Here is a 17,356-nt window from a genome sequence, read left to right as displayed (position 1 = left end):
TCTAATATTTATCTTGATAAATATTATATTAATTTAATATTAAAGTGATTAATCATAGTTAAACTCTCTAAACTCTCCCTATATAAAGAGAGCATTGGGTCATTACTTACACACACTTAAATTCAAGAAAAAGTTGTAGAGAGAATTCTCTGAAGAGATTATTCCAGAAAATTTCTAGAGATATTTTTTTGATTTACAACTTGACCTAAAAGTTTAAAGAATTGCAAAATTACCCCACTGGTAATTTTTGTGAAAAAATTTCTGATTCAAAGCAAGCCTACACTCAGAAAATGTGAGCTTGAGGATAGCGGAGAAAACTACTCAGTCGAAGCGTTCATCCTCGACGAATCGAAAAGGTACAATTTTGATTAAGTGTTTATTACTTTAGATATCACAACCAATATCTTGTTTTCGAAAAAAAAATTAAAACTCTGATTTTTCCCTAAATTTATTTTCCGCTACGTTGTCCAAACTCGTTTTTTCCAACAGTCACAGCCCTTGAATAAAAAATGATCGTATAACTATCGATTCGATGATAGGATAGTGAGAGCTTCAAGGCCATCCCGGCTTGACGAGTTCCGCAATGTGACGATCTACAATGAAAAGGGAAAATAAACAAGGTAAGTATATAGGATACTTAGTAAGTTCATAGGTACTAAACAAAATCTACCTTATTTTTTATCTAAATGCAAATAGCTACCATAACTTGGCATAGTTTGGCTAGACATGGCAATTCAAAACAACAACAAGGTGAGTTTTAACTTATAATTAAAACCGTGTGATATCACAATCACTTATCATACTAATTCATGTTATTTCGCTTAATCGATCCCAAAACTTATTCAATGAGGAGAAGATATAGTTACATATATGTCAAATTCAATATTACAATACATTACTCATGCTCAATTCAATATTATTTTCATTTGAACATCAAGTTCACATAATCTTTTTTCAATTTTCTCATTTTTATATCAACCGCTTGGCCCGATGAAACCTAGTAAATGGACTCGGATACACAGGTAACTACACGACACTAGTTGCTCGTTCAAGCTAAAAATATATACATGTCAGGTTACCCGTCCAGGCTAAACCTTTAAAACGACATATCACGTTACTGGTCTGAGCTAAACCTATGTCACATGTAATTGAAAATTTGCAACAAATGTTGGACCTTGATAACATTTTTATCAATCTCGTATAGGCGTGCACAAGACCCTATAGGCATGCCAATTGTATCCTAACTTTTACTAAGTTTACACGGGCATCTTTTACACATATAAACACTTCTTTTCAGTTTAGTCCAATTCTAGCCTTTAAAACCAATTTACAACCAACTAATCCACAATCAAACACATATACTCAAATAAAATACATAACAACCTAAATAAATAAATATCATATGAACTTACCTGGTCGAAACGTCAAATAAGTTGATTTTTCAATGACTACTCTACAAATTTAGCTTTTCCCCTATTACCTTCGGTTTGATCCAATTCTTAATCTATACAATTATTCCATACAATCCGTCAATACCAAAAATTTTCACATCATACCATGACATGGATGAACCTCAATAATCTTATTTTTTATGCCCCTAAAGTTTTGTATTTTATTCAATTTAGTCCCTAAATTCAAAATAATCATATATTTCAATTTTGAGCCTCAATTTAAAAACCAACTTCAATTACATTCATTAGGGACCCTCTACTTTCTATTTATACCGAAATTTCATGAAAATTTTACATTTCATTCACTTTAGTCCCTCTATACAAAACTAATAATTAAATGTTACAATCTAGTCTTTTTTTCATAATCTAAGTGTAAAATATATCAATTTAACACCAAATTCTTCAAGAAAATAACAATGGAAGCTTTCAAAAACTTTAAAAATTTTACAAATTGGTATATGGGCTAGCTAAATCAAGCTCCATGACCTTAAAAACATAAAAATTACAAGAAAAGAGCTTGAAATTGCTTACCAATCAAGGGTCGAATGCTTTGAGCTTCCAAATGGTTTTTCCTTTAAGTTTTTATGCTTAAACAATGAGGAAGAATAAAGAAAAGATGACAAGTTTGCATTAATTCATCTTTTTATACTATGATTAAAATTGTATTAATTTTAATTAACCTTACTTAATTAACATACTAATCATGTTTTAATGTTTAAGCCATCATCTTCCCCTAACATATATTCCAAAATGGTTTAATTTTCATTTTGGACCTTTAGTTAATTGTAATTTAAGTCCTTTAAGTCTTTGACCAATTAAAAACCTATAGCAATTAAACTTTTACAATTTAGTCCTTGTACCTAAATTAACTACTAATTTGGCACAATTACTAGAATAAACTTTAAATTACTAATATAACATCCTTGTAAATATTAATATTTAATAATTATAAGCTTATCTTACAGAAATTAGGTTTCGAAACCTTCTTCTCCAATATCACTGAAAATCGAGCTGTTACACATGTTATATTCATATAATAATAAAATGATAGTTTATATTTATAGATAATAAGTATAAATGATATCGCTCTACACTTAATAATAATAATAATAATAATAATAATAATAATAATAATATTAATAAGAGAGAATTATGTTAAGTGGATCAAAAGCTTTCTAAAGAAGTTGAAAACGATAAAAGCGGGGGCGAAGTGGTAGTATAAAAAGAAAATAATTTTATAATTTTATAAATCAGTTTTCTTTTTATATATTTCCCTTTTCTTTACGCTCTCAACAAAGAAAGCTTTGCGTTTTCTGTTTAGGGGGGTCTTCTAGTTGATGAATTAGAAGAACCCCTAACTTAAATATTAGAGGGAAAAGGTGAAAATCGCTCAATTGGATTTGATGAGTCCCTTTGGGGATTATGACAAAATTCATCAGTTTTTGTACGTCTTCTTAATGTTTTGACTTTGAATTTTCCTACCGTTGAAGAACGCTTGTGTTCTTAGTTTATTCGACTTCCATCCATTGTCATTGCTGAATCACGTCTTGAGCAAAAATTCTTTAAAAAGACTTTCTTTTTGAGGGTTTTGGGTGTGATAGGTTCTTCTTTGGAGCCAACGAAATACAGGGTGTCGCTGTTTTTCTTGTTGTTTTGCATCCTTGAATAGATTATTCAATTTTTATTCACCAAAAGAGAAAGAAATAAAAAGCAAAAGGGTGTGAGGGAATATATAGCTTTATAGAACTTTTTTTTTTGAAACTTTTTGTGTTAATTTTGGGATCTTACCTGATCTAGCTCTCTTTTGCAATTTTCTTCCACCGTTTGCTGCAGGTTATTGATTTGTTTTCGGTAAGTCATTTTCTCCACTTGTTTGATTCTTCGTCTAGTGTTCTTTGAGAGCCTGTAGTTCAGTCCTTATCATGAATTTTATTGGCGTCTTCAGCTGGAATAAATCTGTCTTTTTTTTTTTAACCTTCACTTTCTCTTTATATCCACTTGGTTTGGGGAAATTTCTGATGTTTCTAACTAATGTTTAGCTTAATCATTATGGGGTAAAACAATGTCAGGTTGTTGATTTTGATTGCTATTGTTTAACCTGGTTTGACTTGCTTAGCCTATACAGTTATGTTAGCATTCTTCTCTTCATGGCTGTTTTTAATCCACTTTGACTTATGATCTTCTGTCAGGCTTTATTCATTAATGATTCTTCACTAAAAGCATGAATTCCATAGTTTCCTCTTTTGGCATATATTTATATTTACTGCAGTTTCAAATATATATGTGTGTATATCTTTGTTTTTATTTGCTTCAATGCATGTTGTAGTTGCAGGCAGAAACCTTATTGATTATGAGCAGATAACATCCTGCATTATGGGTTGGATTAAAAAAAAAATTTAAGGGCTCTGGCCAAAAAAACTCAGAAGGACATTATCATGGGGATTATGCAGAGGATCCTCAATTTTATGCACCATCTAGCACAGGGGTATTATATCTGTTACTATTTCTATTCCTACATGTTCTCGACTTTTTTGATGACTGGATTCCCATCATGCTACCTGTAATGCCGTTGATAGTACATACATAAAGGACCTATTACTTAAAGGCTTTTACTCGGTTGTATTGAAAACATATTAAATTTAGACTATGAACCATGGGTTGTATCAATGGATGCTTTTGTGCACAAATATGTTAATTTGGCTGTTTTATCTTGGTTAATTAGCTTCTAATATGCTTTCTATGTTATATCTTGGTTTCGACCATGATGTAGGACATGTGGCAGGAGCATGAGAATGAAGAGATAGATCGAGCTATTGCCCTATCCCTTCTAGAGGAAAGTCAGAAGGAGAGAAACATAATAAGTGAGTTGTATACCGGATGTTAACATGAATGTTCTTTTCTGCTGTTTTTTTAATGATATCATCGAATTAGTTGCCAATAGGATGTTTTTCTCTGCCCTACATGTAATCTAACATTCCATAATTTAAATTATTAAGTTTCTCGAATTATTGAGTAGATGATGAATCTCAACTTGAGGAAGATGAGCAACTTGCGAGGGCTATGCAAGAAAGCTTGAGGTTTGAACCTCCTCCCCAATATGAAAATGCAAATACATTCCAGCCAATTCCAATCCATTTTCCGATGGGATACAGGTATATGATATGTCATTGACTACAATAAATATTTCACCCCTTGCTTATCTTTGAGCTTTTATCCTTGCAAATATATGCTAATAATCTTTTTGTAGGATTTGTGCTGGCTGCAATATTGAGATTGGTCATGGAAGATTTTTTCCGTTGCCATGCTTGCAACCTTCCAATTTCTGATTATGAGGTACAAATTTGTGACACCATCTCAATCAACAATATTATTAATATAGATATAATTGATGGAGGTAATAAAGTGCACATAATAAAACTAAAATATATAAATATATTCAAATATAACTTTGGTTGAGTGGTAAGTCTAAGGTTTTTTTAATCCAATCGGCTTGAGTTTAAATTTTATTCTATGCATATTTTTATTAGTTTTTAAAAAAAATATATCAAATAATATAACTTATTTTAAAGGGAATAACTTACATAAGAATTGTCCTAAAAACTAAGGTTTTAGGCACCAATAAAATTTTGTCACATTATTATTATATACTCATCCATATAGAAATTATTTTATGGACCCTTCCAACCATATTATTCATGGTCACTTCTCAATTATTTAATTATATTTTAACAATTTTTTTCATGTCATTAACACATGATTTTGATAATTTTTTTATCCTAAACCTTAAATCCTAAATCCTAAATCTAGAATATCGAGCCCTAAATCCAAAATGTAAAACCCTAAACCCAAACCACAAACCCATAACTCTAGACTCTTGAACATGAACCTTGAATCTTAAACTCATAATTCGTAACCCTAAACCTTAAATTTTGATCCCAAAATCTTAAATCTTAAACCCAAACCTTAAATCTCGGGGTTCGGGATTCAAGGTTCGAGGTTCTGGGTTTAGAGTAAAATAATTACCAAAATTAAGTGTTAATAACATAGAAAAATTTGCACAAAAATTATTAAATTTTAAAAAAAAAATAGTTGCACAAAAATTAAAAAAAATAGTAAAAGAAGAAAAGTCATTTGTTTATAATTTAAAAAATTAATTATTTTAAATAATTTAATTAAAGTTAAATTAAGTTGGAGAAAATATTAGATATAGATGAATGTATAATAATACTTTATTATCTTAAAAATTTAATGACGAGACCTTATTTTATCGGTGCCTAAAAGTTATATTTTTTAGGATCATCCTAATATAATTTATTTCATATTTTAAATACTAATAGAGATTAAAATAATTGTCTATAAAAAATCAGATATAACCATGTATATACATTATTTATATCTAAATATATACGCATACACCTAAGAAGAATAAATATATAGGCTTATACTAATTCATGAAATGTAGGGTAAGACAATATCTGCATGGGATAAGCCAAGTGTCGTCGTATTTTCAGGTCAAAACAACAAGTTTGCATGGAGACAATATAGTTTGCATGAGAAATGCACGCGTCTTAGTATCTTCATGCCACCATGTGTCTACTTTTTTAAAACTCTGGTGTTTGAATATTGATATATTTTCTTAAAAAAAAATCAACGTATAAATGTCGAAGTTAATCTCACTTCATGTGTGTGCATATGTTATATTGGCATTTTTCTTTTCAATTGTAAAAGCTTTAATGTATGATCGAAATATTTCTCATCTTTTCCTAACTTAATGTATACAATGATATACTAAGTTTGAAAAAGATTACTAAAAGTAATATAATATTTTCACAGTTGTGTTGAATCTCCACAAAGAGAAATTTTATTAATAAAATCAGTAACCAAAGGAAAACCATGAAGAGATAGAGAGCAAGTCATGGAAAAAGAGCTGCATAAAACGTTTCTGATCAAAAGAGTCGGCCATCCCATTGGGACTCCATGAAACATTTCCAGCAATCCTTGCCCATGTATCCCAAAATAACACAATCAGCTTCCAATCCATTGAAAATTTGATCTCCATAGTATGAGTGCTTATTGATGCTTCTTTACTTTTTGAATAATTTTCAATGACAAACTTGGTAAAAGGGATGTACAAGAATTACGGGTCAACGTGTTCAATAGCAAACCTCCGCTCAAGCTTTGTGTTCCTTGCCTATATTCCAAGAAAAGAATCACACCCCTTGCAACAATAATAAGAAGGGTATGTACCATGTTAAAACATGAATAAACGATTGTTAGTTCTCAGAGAATGTGAATAGTTATTAGCAAAAACAAAAGGCAATTTAGCTAGAAATCATCTCATTCCCTATTCTCTCTTGTGCTTTTAAATCAACAAAAATTTAATCTTGTTTTGTGCAAGATAGAGTTGGAAGGAAAAGGGTAGAAGAATGTTAGAGAAAGCAACTACTGTTGAAAATGATAGAAGCAGTACCAGGAAAACAAGTTTGAGAGAGATGATATAAAGCGGTACATTTAAGAGGTCCGTCTTGGCTGTAAAATCATCGGAGCTCCAAACACTAAACCCAAGTTTAGGAAACAAGCTTTTAGGGTGAAAAAGGAATGAAAGACAAGAAGTCTTCAAGGAAAGTTGTTTTGAGAAAGATGGGAGTTTTTCATTCACAGTTTTAACTTTAGAATGACATTAAAATTTTATATAACCCTTTTCATTTTCCCAAATTATACCTTCAAAAATTCAAAAACATATTCCCGAAAATGAAATTGTTGCATCAAATAGACCCTAATATCCTCACCACCTTTCAAATGCTATTTAGATTTTTTTTTTTAAAAAAAAAACCTGTATGAAGAAACAGAGGCGAACCAAGAAAATATTTTGAGAGGGGCCGTTCTATATTTTTACTATAAAAACAAAAAGTACAATTTCATCATTTTAATAATTTATACCTTTATAAATTTTAAAGGGTTAATTTTCTTTTTCATTATTGGAGGGCCAAAGTATAATTTTATCATATACTAATTTTAAAATTTTAAAATTATAAAAGGACTAAAAGTGAAAATTTTTATTTTAGGGGGCTTGGCTGCTCCACCCTTGTGCAGAAGAGAAAAATGATATGACAACTACAAAAAAGAGCTTTTGGATTTTCACTCTTTTGTGTCTTTAGGTAAAATTGAATGAAAAGATTAAGAAGTTTCAAACTTTCTATTCCATAGCCGTTTCAGCTATTACTTGTACGAGATGAAATTCTCATATACGGTTCTCGGGGGGTCCTCTTGGTTTACCTATTTCAATAAAGTCTATGATTGGTTCGAAGAGCGCCTCGAAATTCAGGCGATTGCAGATGATATAACTAGTAAATATGTTCCTCCTCATGTTAACATATTTTATTGTCTAGGAGAAATTACGCTTACTTAATTTTGACATTGAGTAAATTAATCTTTTTTAGAAAATAAGAGTAATTTAATCACTTTTAATTTTGAAATTGAGCAACTAAAGAAAATTAATCACAGACACTAATATTTTTCATCAATTGTATAATATTTTGATTGGTATAATAACAAATTTAACCCTCAAAGTTTAGAAATTCAATCAATTTGGTCTTAGTTTAACAAATTGATCCTACAACATTTGGTAAACGTTAAAGGCTTAAATAACAAAATATGTAAACGCTAAAAACATAATTTATCATTATACCAATTAAAAATATTAATTTCATTATTAATTATTTTAAATTACTGAATTTAAAAATTAATAATTTCCTCCTAATCTTTTCCTTTATTCTTGTACAGTGAAAGTTTCCAACTTCTACACTTTTCTTTCTCTTGTTCAGAGCCCTTTACTCCTTTAAACCGTGAACCCTTCCCTCCCTTTTTTTAACTCCGATATGAAACCCGATCCTCTTACCCTTTTATTAATTAACTTCTTTTTCTTTTCTTTTTTATTAATAAATAATAGCTATAATTATAATAAATAAACAAACTATGAAATAAACATATTCAAGCATTATAAATTAATTTTAATAATTAGTTAGAGCAATTATAATAATTACTTGCCTTCCCCTATTTCTACTATATAATATTATCATTTTTCTCTTATTACACACAAATTTGTTTAGAAACTACATGTTTAAAATTAATTAATAATATATTAAATATATACGATATTAAAATGAAAAAAATAGATTAAATTATGAGTAAAACGAAATTGAACCACAAAAACACATTAGATTAAGAATACTAAATGAATACAATTATTTATCATTATTCTGTCATCAATCTTAAGTTAGTGTTGAGTTTATTTGTGACACTACCTTTGGTTGAGCCGAAAATTTAAGGCTTTGCTAACCTAATTGGCATGGGTTCAAATCTCATCATATACATATATTTTTATTCTATTTTTTAAATAAAAAGATTAAAGTACCCTCTAATAATGTAATTTTTTTAAAATGAGAAGGGATATTAAAACAATTTTCCTAACTGAGTTGGGATTAGACCTGTCCATGGGTCGGGCCGTGAATGTCCACTCAAAAAGTGGGAGGATTTAGGCAAAAATATAAATAAAAAAATGGACTTGGGCAAAAAATAAGACCCGTTTTGAAAACGGGTCGGACCTCGGGTAATGTTTTTTTGGCTTGGGCTTGGTTGACCCAAATTTGCAAAAAAAAACTGCTATTTTCCCACTGTTTTGTTGTTGTTTTACTATTATTTTCCCCATTTTTTTGTTGTCATCTCACTATTATGTTACTACTATTTTGTTATTATTGTTTGGATATTGTATAAGTACTGTTTTATGGTTAATTTTGTTACTATTTTAGAGGCATTTGCTTGTTAAGTTGCACTTATCTTAGTATTATGTAAGTATAAAAAAAATTTAATTTATTTTCAATTTGTTGGGAAACATTTATTTTAATATTTTTGGTGTTTTTGATGTATTATATATTTGATTTTTTATATAAATAAAATAAAATAAATTTCATACCGGTCGGGCTCGAGTTTAGCATCTATAATCTGGGCCGAGCTTGATCAAAAAATTAGGCCAAAGTATATCAAATGGGCCTAGAATTTTATTAGGACCTGGCCGACCCGGCTCATGGACAGGTCTAGTTGGGGCTCGGTTGATGAGTGACACCAATTCAATAAAGAGGTCTATAAATAGTAAGTATAAATATATATACAATAGATGGAGTTAATAAAGTGTGCATAATAAAATTAAAATGTACAAAAATATTAAAATAAATCTTTAGTTGAGTAGTAATTTAAAAGTTTTACTTACTTAATTACCATAGGTTCAAATATTATCATATATATATATATTTATTACTTTTTTAAATAAAAAAACTAAAATTTGCTCAAATAATATAATTTATTTTAAATGAAATTTCAGTAATTAAATTAAGACCTGGTTGATTCAATAAGAAACTTTATAAATAATATATAATTATTAAAATAGTAAAAATATAAAAATATGTTATAAAAACCCCCTTTAACCGTATTTTCCAAAACCAAAGCTGAAATTGAGAACGTTAATATTTGTTTCTTGTGGACAACTATGTTTAAATATTGGTTAAATTATGTTGTCGTATAAATTGTGAGTTTAATCCTAATATTTTAATGTATTTAATTTTAGTTTATATTATATATTTTTTTATTTTAAAAATTTTAATTTTAATCCATTTAAATTCATATGGTTAAATCTTGTTATTAATCTTGTACTATGCATAAATCATTGATATAACTATGTTTTTTGATCTGATAATTTCTAATCCATATACTTGTTTTAATTTTGAAGTTTTAGCGTTGAATTAAACAACAAAATCCATTAACTGTGGAAGGATGATAGGTTTGGTAATATCCAGGCTCTATTATCATCCCTATTTGGGTTTCCATTAACTGTGGAAGGATGATAGGTTTGGTAATATCCAGGCTCTATTATCATCCCTATTTGGGTTTGATATAGATATCAAGATAAACAAAGTATGTTAATTATGGAGCGGTGATAAATTCAAGTATACCATTATCATCCCTAATTGGGTTTTGATATGATACGATAAAAAGTATGTGACAAAATCCATTCCCGCTCACTCCATTATTATCCTAAATTGAATTTAATTAGTGTTTGAATAGGGTGTTTCACTATTTATGTTTGATTATAGATATAAGTTTAATATTTATTAATTAAAAAACATGTAATTGCTAATAAGATCCTTGTTACTCCTATGATCAAAGTTGAAACCTGTTGAGGATTAAAGCAATTTGCTTTCATTTAATTTAATCCGTCAATCGTTTGTAAACACATCCCTAAAGCTCCGCCGTGGCATTATTGCAGCTTAGAGCTCTTATAGCTCCACCGTTTCTCGACGATTCCGTCACTTTCCCAGCAAACAAACACTTACACCCGAAGCAATATTTTGGCATTCGATTCAAGAATCAAAAGCAAATGAAGTATCCAAGAGATCATAAGATGCCCACAAAGCATCCAAACGGCAGGGTGTCTTAGCATCAAGCCTCGCCCATGGCTTCCCTTTTCCACTCCAATGTAAAACACTAACCGGACCAGGATGCAAATCCCGGCAAAGACCATCAAAGTTATCACCCCCAAGCCCATGTTGATTCCACCTGTGATCCACCGGAACTATGTTCCCAGCGAAAACTAATAAAAACGGCGGCAATGAACCCAGCTCATAAATCCTCATTCTTTTTTGAATCTCCATCCATTCTTCTATCTTCCTCGTGTAATCCCCTTCTCTCCATCGATCAAGGTCCATCACCATTACTCCTGTGTTGAAATAACAAGCTTTACGATTCGCAAAAGTCAAGGATAAACAAGGGTTGGACCAAAACGTGGGAGTAAAGTAAGAAACGAAGTTGGCACTGCAATATTCTGTTGCCGCCAAAACTGAATTATCTCCGAGTTGGATCGCAGCGAGTTCAGCAATATCGTCGACGAGAATCAGGTCCGAGTCAAGGTACAAAACACGGTGGATGCATGAAGGAAGGAGAGAAGCTAAGTAGATTCGAGCGTAGTTCAAAGGGCAATCTAAAGCTGAACGGATTGAGGTTGAAATAAGAGGCGCAACAGATGAGTGATCAAAAGGGTAGTCTGAAGTAGAGGTAAGGGAAGGAGGAGGATATGGTGGCGCGTAAAAGTGAGGCGTTTGCGGTGGCGGAGATGAGGAAATGGAAGGCAATGTTGTGGGGACAAGAGGAGTGTTGAAGTACGGAAAGAATAGCGGCCATGGATCCCCTGATGTAAGCTTTGTCGATGGTCATTGCCACATGAAGGGCTTGATGGGAGCATAAAATATAGGGTTCAGATATTGAAAGGCAAGCCGGAGAATTATAGAATTTAGAGGCTTCTTTGAAATGTTGATGGGTTATTGGTGTGACGGTGTCAGCCATGGCTATTAAGATGGTGAAAATTACTAAGCAATGGAGAAGATGAGCCATTGTACAAATTACTTTCATCATCAACACAGAGTCAATATAAATACATGTAATATTAACTCTGTATCTGAATAGACGGTTGATATTAAATGTAAAGAAAAGGGAGTTTGGATAAGAAAGGTGGTTTCTTCGCATGGAAGAAGAAGGAATCAAAGGAAAAACAAAGTCCAACGCCATTCACTGCTTCCAAATAACACCTTCGTCTCTTTTTAAACAATTAATAAATATTTTTATATAAAATTAATTTAATTTTAATAAAAATATACAAATCATCAACCACTTCAAATATTTTTACATAAAAATATATATCTATACTTACTATTATTTAAATGTAATTCCAATTTAGTGTATCAGGTCGGCTCAAAACCAACTTGATCTAAAAAAAATACTAAAAAATCAAATTTAAAGATATTATCATAGAGTTTTTTTGTATTTTATACATTAATATAGAATTTATATTAAAAATCTTAAATTTTAAAAAAATATATATACAAAGGATGAGATTTAAACCTAACCTATTACTGCTTCATTTGCTAGTAGGAATATTATTTTTTACACATGTTCTAGTATATGAATTAGCAATAAACTAATTCAATTAATAATATTTAGCCACATCTATAACTTATTTTTGGCACTTATTTTTTACAAGAGTTATCATTCATCTTTCTAATTTCAAATTTAAATTTGTACTAACTATTCTTTATTTTACATCTAACTATTGTAATACATGCATAATAACTAAGTTTGTTTTGCTCATATAATTACACTAGTAACCAAACGAGACATAAGTATCTTAAATCTTTAATTTGACCATGTCATCCAAAGCTTCATCATTATTTATATGATTTTTTACATAAAAAAATATTTTTCACTCACATCGTGTTTTCTATATATGGTTACTATTATTTAAATATGTGACTAAATATCTCGAGTCAACTCAACAACAACTTGATCAGAAAAAATATTTAGAAAATCACATTTTAAACAATTAATAAATATTATTGTAGGATATTTGTTGTATTTCCTTACCTTTATATAAAATTTATTTAAAAAACAATTTAAACTTAGGAAAAATATACAAACATTAAGTTTTTGACCTAAACTATGAAAGGATTTTTAATTTTTAATTTTAACTCCTATTGAATTTTTACATAAAATTTATTTAAGCCTCGTGTTTTTTCTGTTCATTTTTTATATAAATGAATAAAAAAATCACACATGGTGATTGGAAACTTTTTAACTATTTTAACCTTTTGTTATTTAAATTTGAATTTTTTTAAAGGATGGGGATAGTGTGGTGTCCACCATATTAAAATGGCATATAATTCCTAGTTGTAGGCCACAGCTTGTATACATATGAGCGGGCAACTAGCTAAGGCAAAACAAGTGCTCGATATTATGTCACACAGAAGAACCGTGACATAAACATACAACGAAAGTGATGGTCACTTGAGACTAGAAACTCTGGAACACACCCAGATCAGCCTGAATGGCCCCATGGACAGCTCCTAACGCACGACAATTGCTGCCTATGTTTTTGTGCCAGGTGCGCCTCAACAAGTGATAATTTTGCATGATGAAAAAGTGCTTAACATCATTTTGTTACAAAACTAGCATAACATCAAACAGTAATTGACCCCATAATTCTGTAATTATCATCGAAACAGTTTCACAAAAAAATACAGGGAAAAAGAAATTACCTACCATGAGGCCTAAACGGCAGCATCACCAGACCTCCGAGCAACCCATGTGCGTAAAGCTTCATCCAATGAACTAAAGGGCCACCCCAGCACTCAACCAAAAAAATCTTGAAACTGGTGGATCAGATAAGAGTAGGAGGAGGCTGATCAAATAAAGCCATTTCAGGACCACTTGCCAATAAAAGAAACAGATAGCAACAATTCATACCCATTAACTATATTGGTTAAAAATAACACCTTGCTATAGACTCACTGTCTACTGAAGGCATCCAAATCATGTGATGCTTGTCTGAAAGTAGTAACACAACCAACACTGGATTCCATCATACTTTTGATCATATAGATTCATTTCAAGTACCAACAAAACCAACTTATGCTATAGCGTGCATGTGTGCGCACAGGACAGCAGAGGATACACAACAAGGTAGGATTCTATGTTATAACCAGCACAAAGCTGACAACAGCAAAACGTCATACACTATCATCAATTGCATATATAACTACTGAGATGCATTCCCCTGTTTTGCGAAGAATTGGCTATGGATTAAAAGGTAACCTCCCTGGAGTCAACAATGAGAATCACAAATCTCATTAACCAAACAAAACAAAGAAATCAAATCTAGTTCATATTCGTAGTCCATGCACAATTAGCACTAGAAACACAAACTGGGTTGCAAACTTGAGCTTGGTCAGGAGCTATAATCACTGAAGTTTGTTATATAAACAACTACGCAAGCACAAAGAATTGCTGTGTCACTCAGGCCAAGAAAGGGAACCATTTTACTATCGCTACATAAAAAAAATCTTTCGTTCATAGTCTCAAATGAAAGGGTAAAGAGCAGTGGAAACTGAACTGAGTGTGACTAATGGCAAATGCTTATAACAAAGCTTTAACTGCAGAGAGAAACAACTCCACCTACACTACCTATTTAACCACCCATCTAAATCAACTCAGCTATCCTCCCTCATATACTAAGGAAATAACCATGAAATATATAGAAGGCCAAGACAAAATCTATTCAGATCGCAAGAAGTTCTAACTTATGAATAGCTAGGCACATAAAATACTGCTACATTTTATGTTACCCAACACTTGAAGATATTACGACTGGAATTAGGATAAATAAGCTGAAAACACATGACCTTGCTCTCATGACTCAATAATCTTGCTGAAACCAAAGATGCGCAGGGAGAAAAGAAAAAGAGCCAAATTAGTGTATTGCAGTTGCTAAAACACATTGATGCTTTTTAGCCATAGAGGACAGCGAAAGATATTCCAAAGCATAAATACAAAGCCGAACCAACTGATGAACCAAAAATCAACAGGGGAAGTGCCATACAATAAATTCCTCAATCACTAAGTAAAAGACAAAAAGGTAAATGAAAATGCATTTATTAGATTTACACAAGATATCGGATTGGCACTCCTAAAATAAGTTAGCAATTTATGCTTTGATAGCAGATATGGTCTATTGATAAATCATTGCAAAGATAACACAAACAATGATAAACAGAAACAGCATCTTCAGATAATGATCCTGCTGGCCTTGTGCGGTGCGATGATGATGGTGGTGGTGGTGGTGATGGTATCCATGAGCAAGGCCACCATGATATGAACTTGGAAAGCCATATGGAAAACCAGCAGCTGGACCAAACATAGCCGCATCAGGAAATCCATGGACCTGAAGGTTAAACAAGGATGGGATAAGACCACCAAAAGCAGCAGAGAGTGTGAAATTCCCAAATCGAGCGGTTGCCATTGGTGCAAAACCTCCCAAGCCTCCCATGAACCCGAACCCATTTTGGGGAAACTGATTAGGTGCTGGTGGAGGAGCCGTTTCAGGTCTCTGTCCAGCTGGACGATTCGGAATATTAACACCCGGGATAGATTTGGACCTAGGATCAGTAGATGATTTCCCCCTTCCATACAAAGGAACCAATTTTTGTTCCTCAACAAGGGCTTTACAAACAGGACATTCCTGAGAACGGGAATGAGTATGAAGCCATTTGTAAAGGCAAGGCCAGCAGAAAAGATGCCCACATAAAGTGACAATAGGGTCTTGAGCTAAGTCAAAGCAAATATTGCACTCAAAATTACCAGCATCACCATTAGCATTATTGGTGGAGCAAGATGGATTGTGGGGAGAATGGCTCGCTGATTCCCCAAACCCACTTGCCATTTCTTTTCCTAGACCTCCGAAACTCCGATTCCTACAAAAATCGAATTGGAACGAAAACAAACACCAATCATAAAATTCACTAGTATCAGAAAATTGCAAGAATTTCCCCAAAAATTGAAGGCTGTCATATAAAAACCAAAGCCTCTAACGACTCAAATCATCTCAAATTCAAAAAAACCTCAGATCTCTTATGAAAATCAGCCTAACTAATTAAAACAAAATCTATCCCGATTAATTAACGACAAAAATCGCGATTCAACGGTAACAAAAAAAACAAATCTAGCTTTTAAAAAAATAATAAAGAGAGAGAGAGAGAGAAATATGAATAGAGAGAGAGAGAGAAATATGAATTACTGACCTTCAAAGAGATATTGAAGAGATACAAGGACCGATCGATATGGCAATCGACCGATCCAAAGAAGTCAAAAATAAATAAAAACTAAAAAAGAAAAGAAAAAAGAAAAAGATGAAGATCGCAGAAAAAAACTCTTCGAAGAAACTTGGTATTTATTTACAGACGCGTTTACAGCGGAAAGATTCCTATAATTCCTCTTTCCTAAGTTTTAATACGCAATAGCGTTTGAGCTTTTGAATCCCCACGTGGCAACAATCTGTTGGTTCATTTCTCCTGACTCCTTGATGACCCGTTATTAGATTGCGCCTGTGGTTTGGATAGGCAACTACCGGCGTTAGAATGTTAACGCGTAAACGCTACGCTCCAACTATCGCATTGAGTTTGTCCTTTTTTTTATTTTTTATTAATATAGTATTTGTTACCTGAGTTTGTCTTTCATATTGAATTTGGTACATGAGTTTAGCTTTAAGGTCTAATTTGATACAAATGGTATTATGTGGTTCAGTGAATATTTAATATGTGAACTCTAGTAAAAAAGTGACAAAAAATACTTAAGAATCAAATTGAACATTGAAGCTAAAGTCGGGTAATTAGGACCAAAAGAACTCAAGTATCAAATTGAAAAGTTTAAGCACCAAACCGAACATTAAAGCCGGACTTAGGTACTGAATTGAAACAAAAATACTTAAGTATCATATTAAACATTAAAACCAAATTCAAGTACCTAATTGTATATAAACCCTTATTAATTTTAAGAATTTAAAAAAAATGGCTCAGATACCGGACTAATCCTTAATATATGCAATTTTTTTTTCGTTAGGTAACTTGTACGTAAATATATGTATTTATATAATTTATTTTAATAAAAAATTTAATTTTATATAATTAATTTAAGTAATCATTACTAAAAGAAAAGGAATGTTAGATTTCTATGGGCATGGTCTCTCAAAATAGATGTAAATAAATTAGATATATTATAAATGCAATAAATAATAATATTATTTTGAATTTTAAAATATGTATTTGCGTAATTGCTAATAATATTTTTTGTTTTGAGAATCATACTTGAAAGTTATTGTGAATAGGTTGTTTTAGTTAATATTATTAGTAAAATAATTATTTATAATTATTTTTTGTCTAAATATTATATAAATAATATTTTATCACATTTAAAATTTTTATTTGGATAGAATTATATCTAAAGTAATTTTTAATATGTTATTTTAATTAATA

At 31.1% G+C, this 17,356-nt stretch overlaps 2 protein-coding genes and 1 pseudogene across 12 annotated transcripts; 1 reads left to right on the top strand and 2 right to left on the bottom strand.

Annotated features, from left to right (window-relative positions):
* Positions 1–2,676: 2,676 nt before the first annotated feature.
* LOC107921405 (protein DA1-related 1) lies at positions 2,677–6,647 on the top strand. Of its 10 annotated transcripts, none has more exons than XR_005909437.1 (6): positions 2,682–2,895; positions 3,285–3,302; positions 3,784–3,936; positions 4,222–4,312; positions 4,468–4,603; positions 4,699–6,127. XR_005909437.1 is itself a non-coding variant. In XM_041087274.1 (4 exons), exons 2-4 carry the CDS (start codon positions 4,225–4,227, stop codon positions 4,775–4,777), a joined length of 303 nt encoding a protein of 100 aa, XP_040943208.1. In that variant the 5' UTR covers positions 2,680–3,302; positions 4,222–4,224; the 3' UTR covers positions 4,778–6,127. The 10 variants fall into 10 exon arrangements, 1 of the variants encoding a protein (XP_040943208.1); XR_001691055.2 differs by adding an exon at positions 6,285–6,647 and having other exon boundaries at positions 2,683–3,302; positions 3,778–3,936; positions 4,699–4,784; XR_001691056.2 differs by having other exon boundaries at positions 2,683–2,895; positions 3,778–3,936.
* Positions 6,648–10,680: 4,033 nt separating this feature from the next.
* LOC107922315 (probable galacturonosyltransferase-like 1) lies at positions 10,681–12,079 on the bottom strand (annotated as a pseudogene).
* A 2,737-nt stretch (positions 12,080–14,816) lies between these two features.
* On the bottom strand, positions 14,817–16,268 carry LOC107922316 (E3 ubiquitin-protein ligase RNF185-like). Of its 2 annotated transcripts, none has more exons than NM_001399843.1 (2): positions 16,127–16,268; positions 14,817–15,799 (listed from the first exon to the last, which is right to left on the bottom strand). In NM_001399843.1, exon 2 carries the CDS (start codon positions 15,766–15,768, stop codon positions 15,058–15,060), a length of 711 nt encoding a protein of 236 aa, NP_001386772.1. In that variant the 5' UTR covers positions 15,769–15,799; positions 16,127–16,268; the 3' UTR covers positions 14,817–15,057. The 2 variants fall into 2 exon arrangements, with proteins under 2 accessions (NP_001386772.1, NP_001386773.1); NM_001399844.1 differs by lacking the exon at positions 16,127–16,268 and having other exon boundaries at positions 14,966–15,567; positions 15,687–15,877.
* Positions 16,269–17,356: the final 1,088 nt, after the last annotated feature.

The sequence above is a fragment of the Gossypium hirsutum genome, chromosome D01 (genome assembly GCF_007990345.1).
Source record: "Gossypium hirsutum isolate 1008001.06 chromosome D01, Gossypium_hirsutum_v2.1, whole genome shotgun sequence".
Classification (NCBI taxonomy): Eukaryota; Viridiplantae; Streptophyta; class Magnoliopsida; order Malvales; family Malvaceae; genus Gossypium; species Gossypium hirsutum.
The sequence above is the reverse complement of the archived record's forward strand: the minus strand, read 5'-3'. Positions and strand labels throughout refer to the sequence as shown.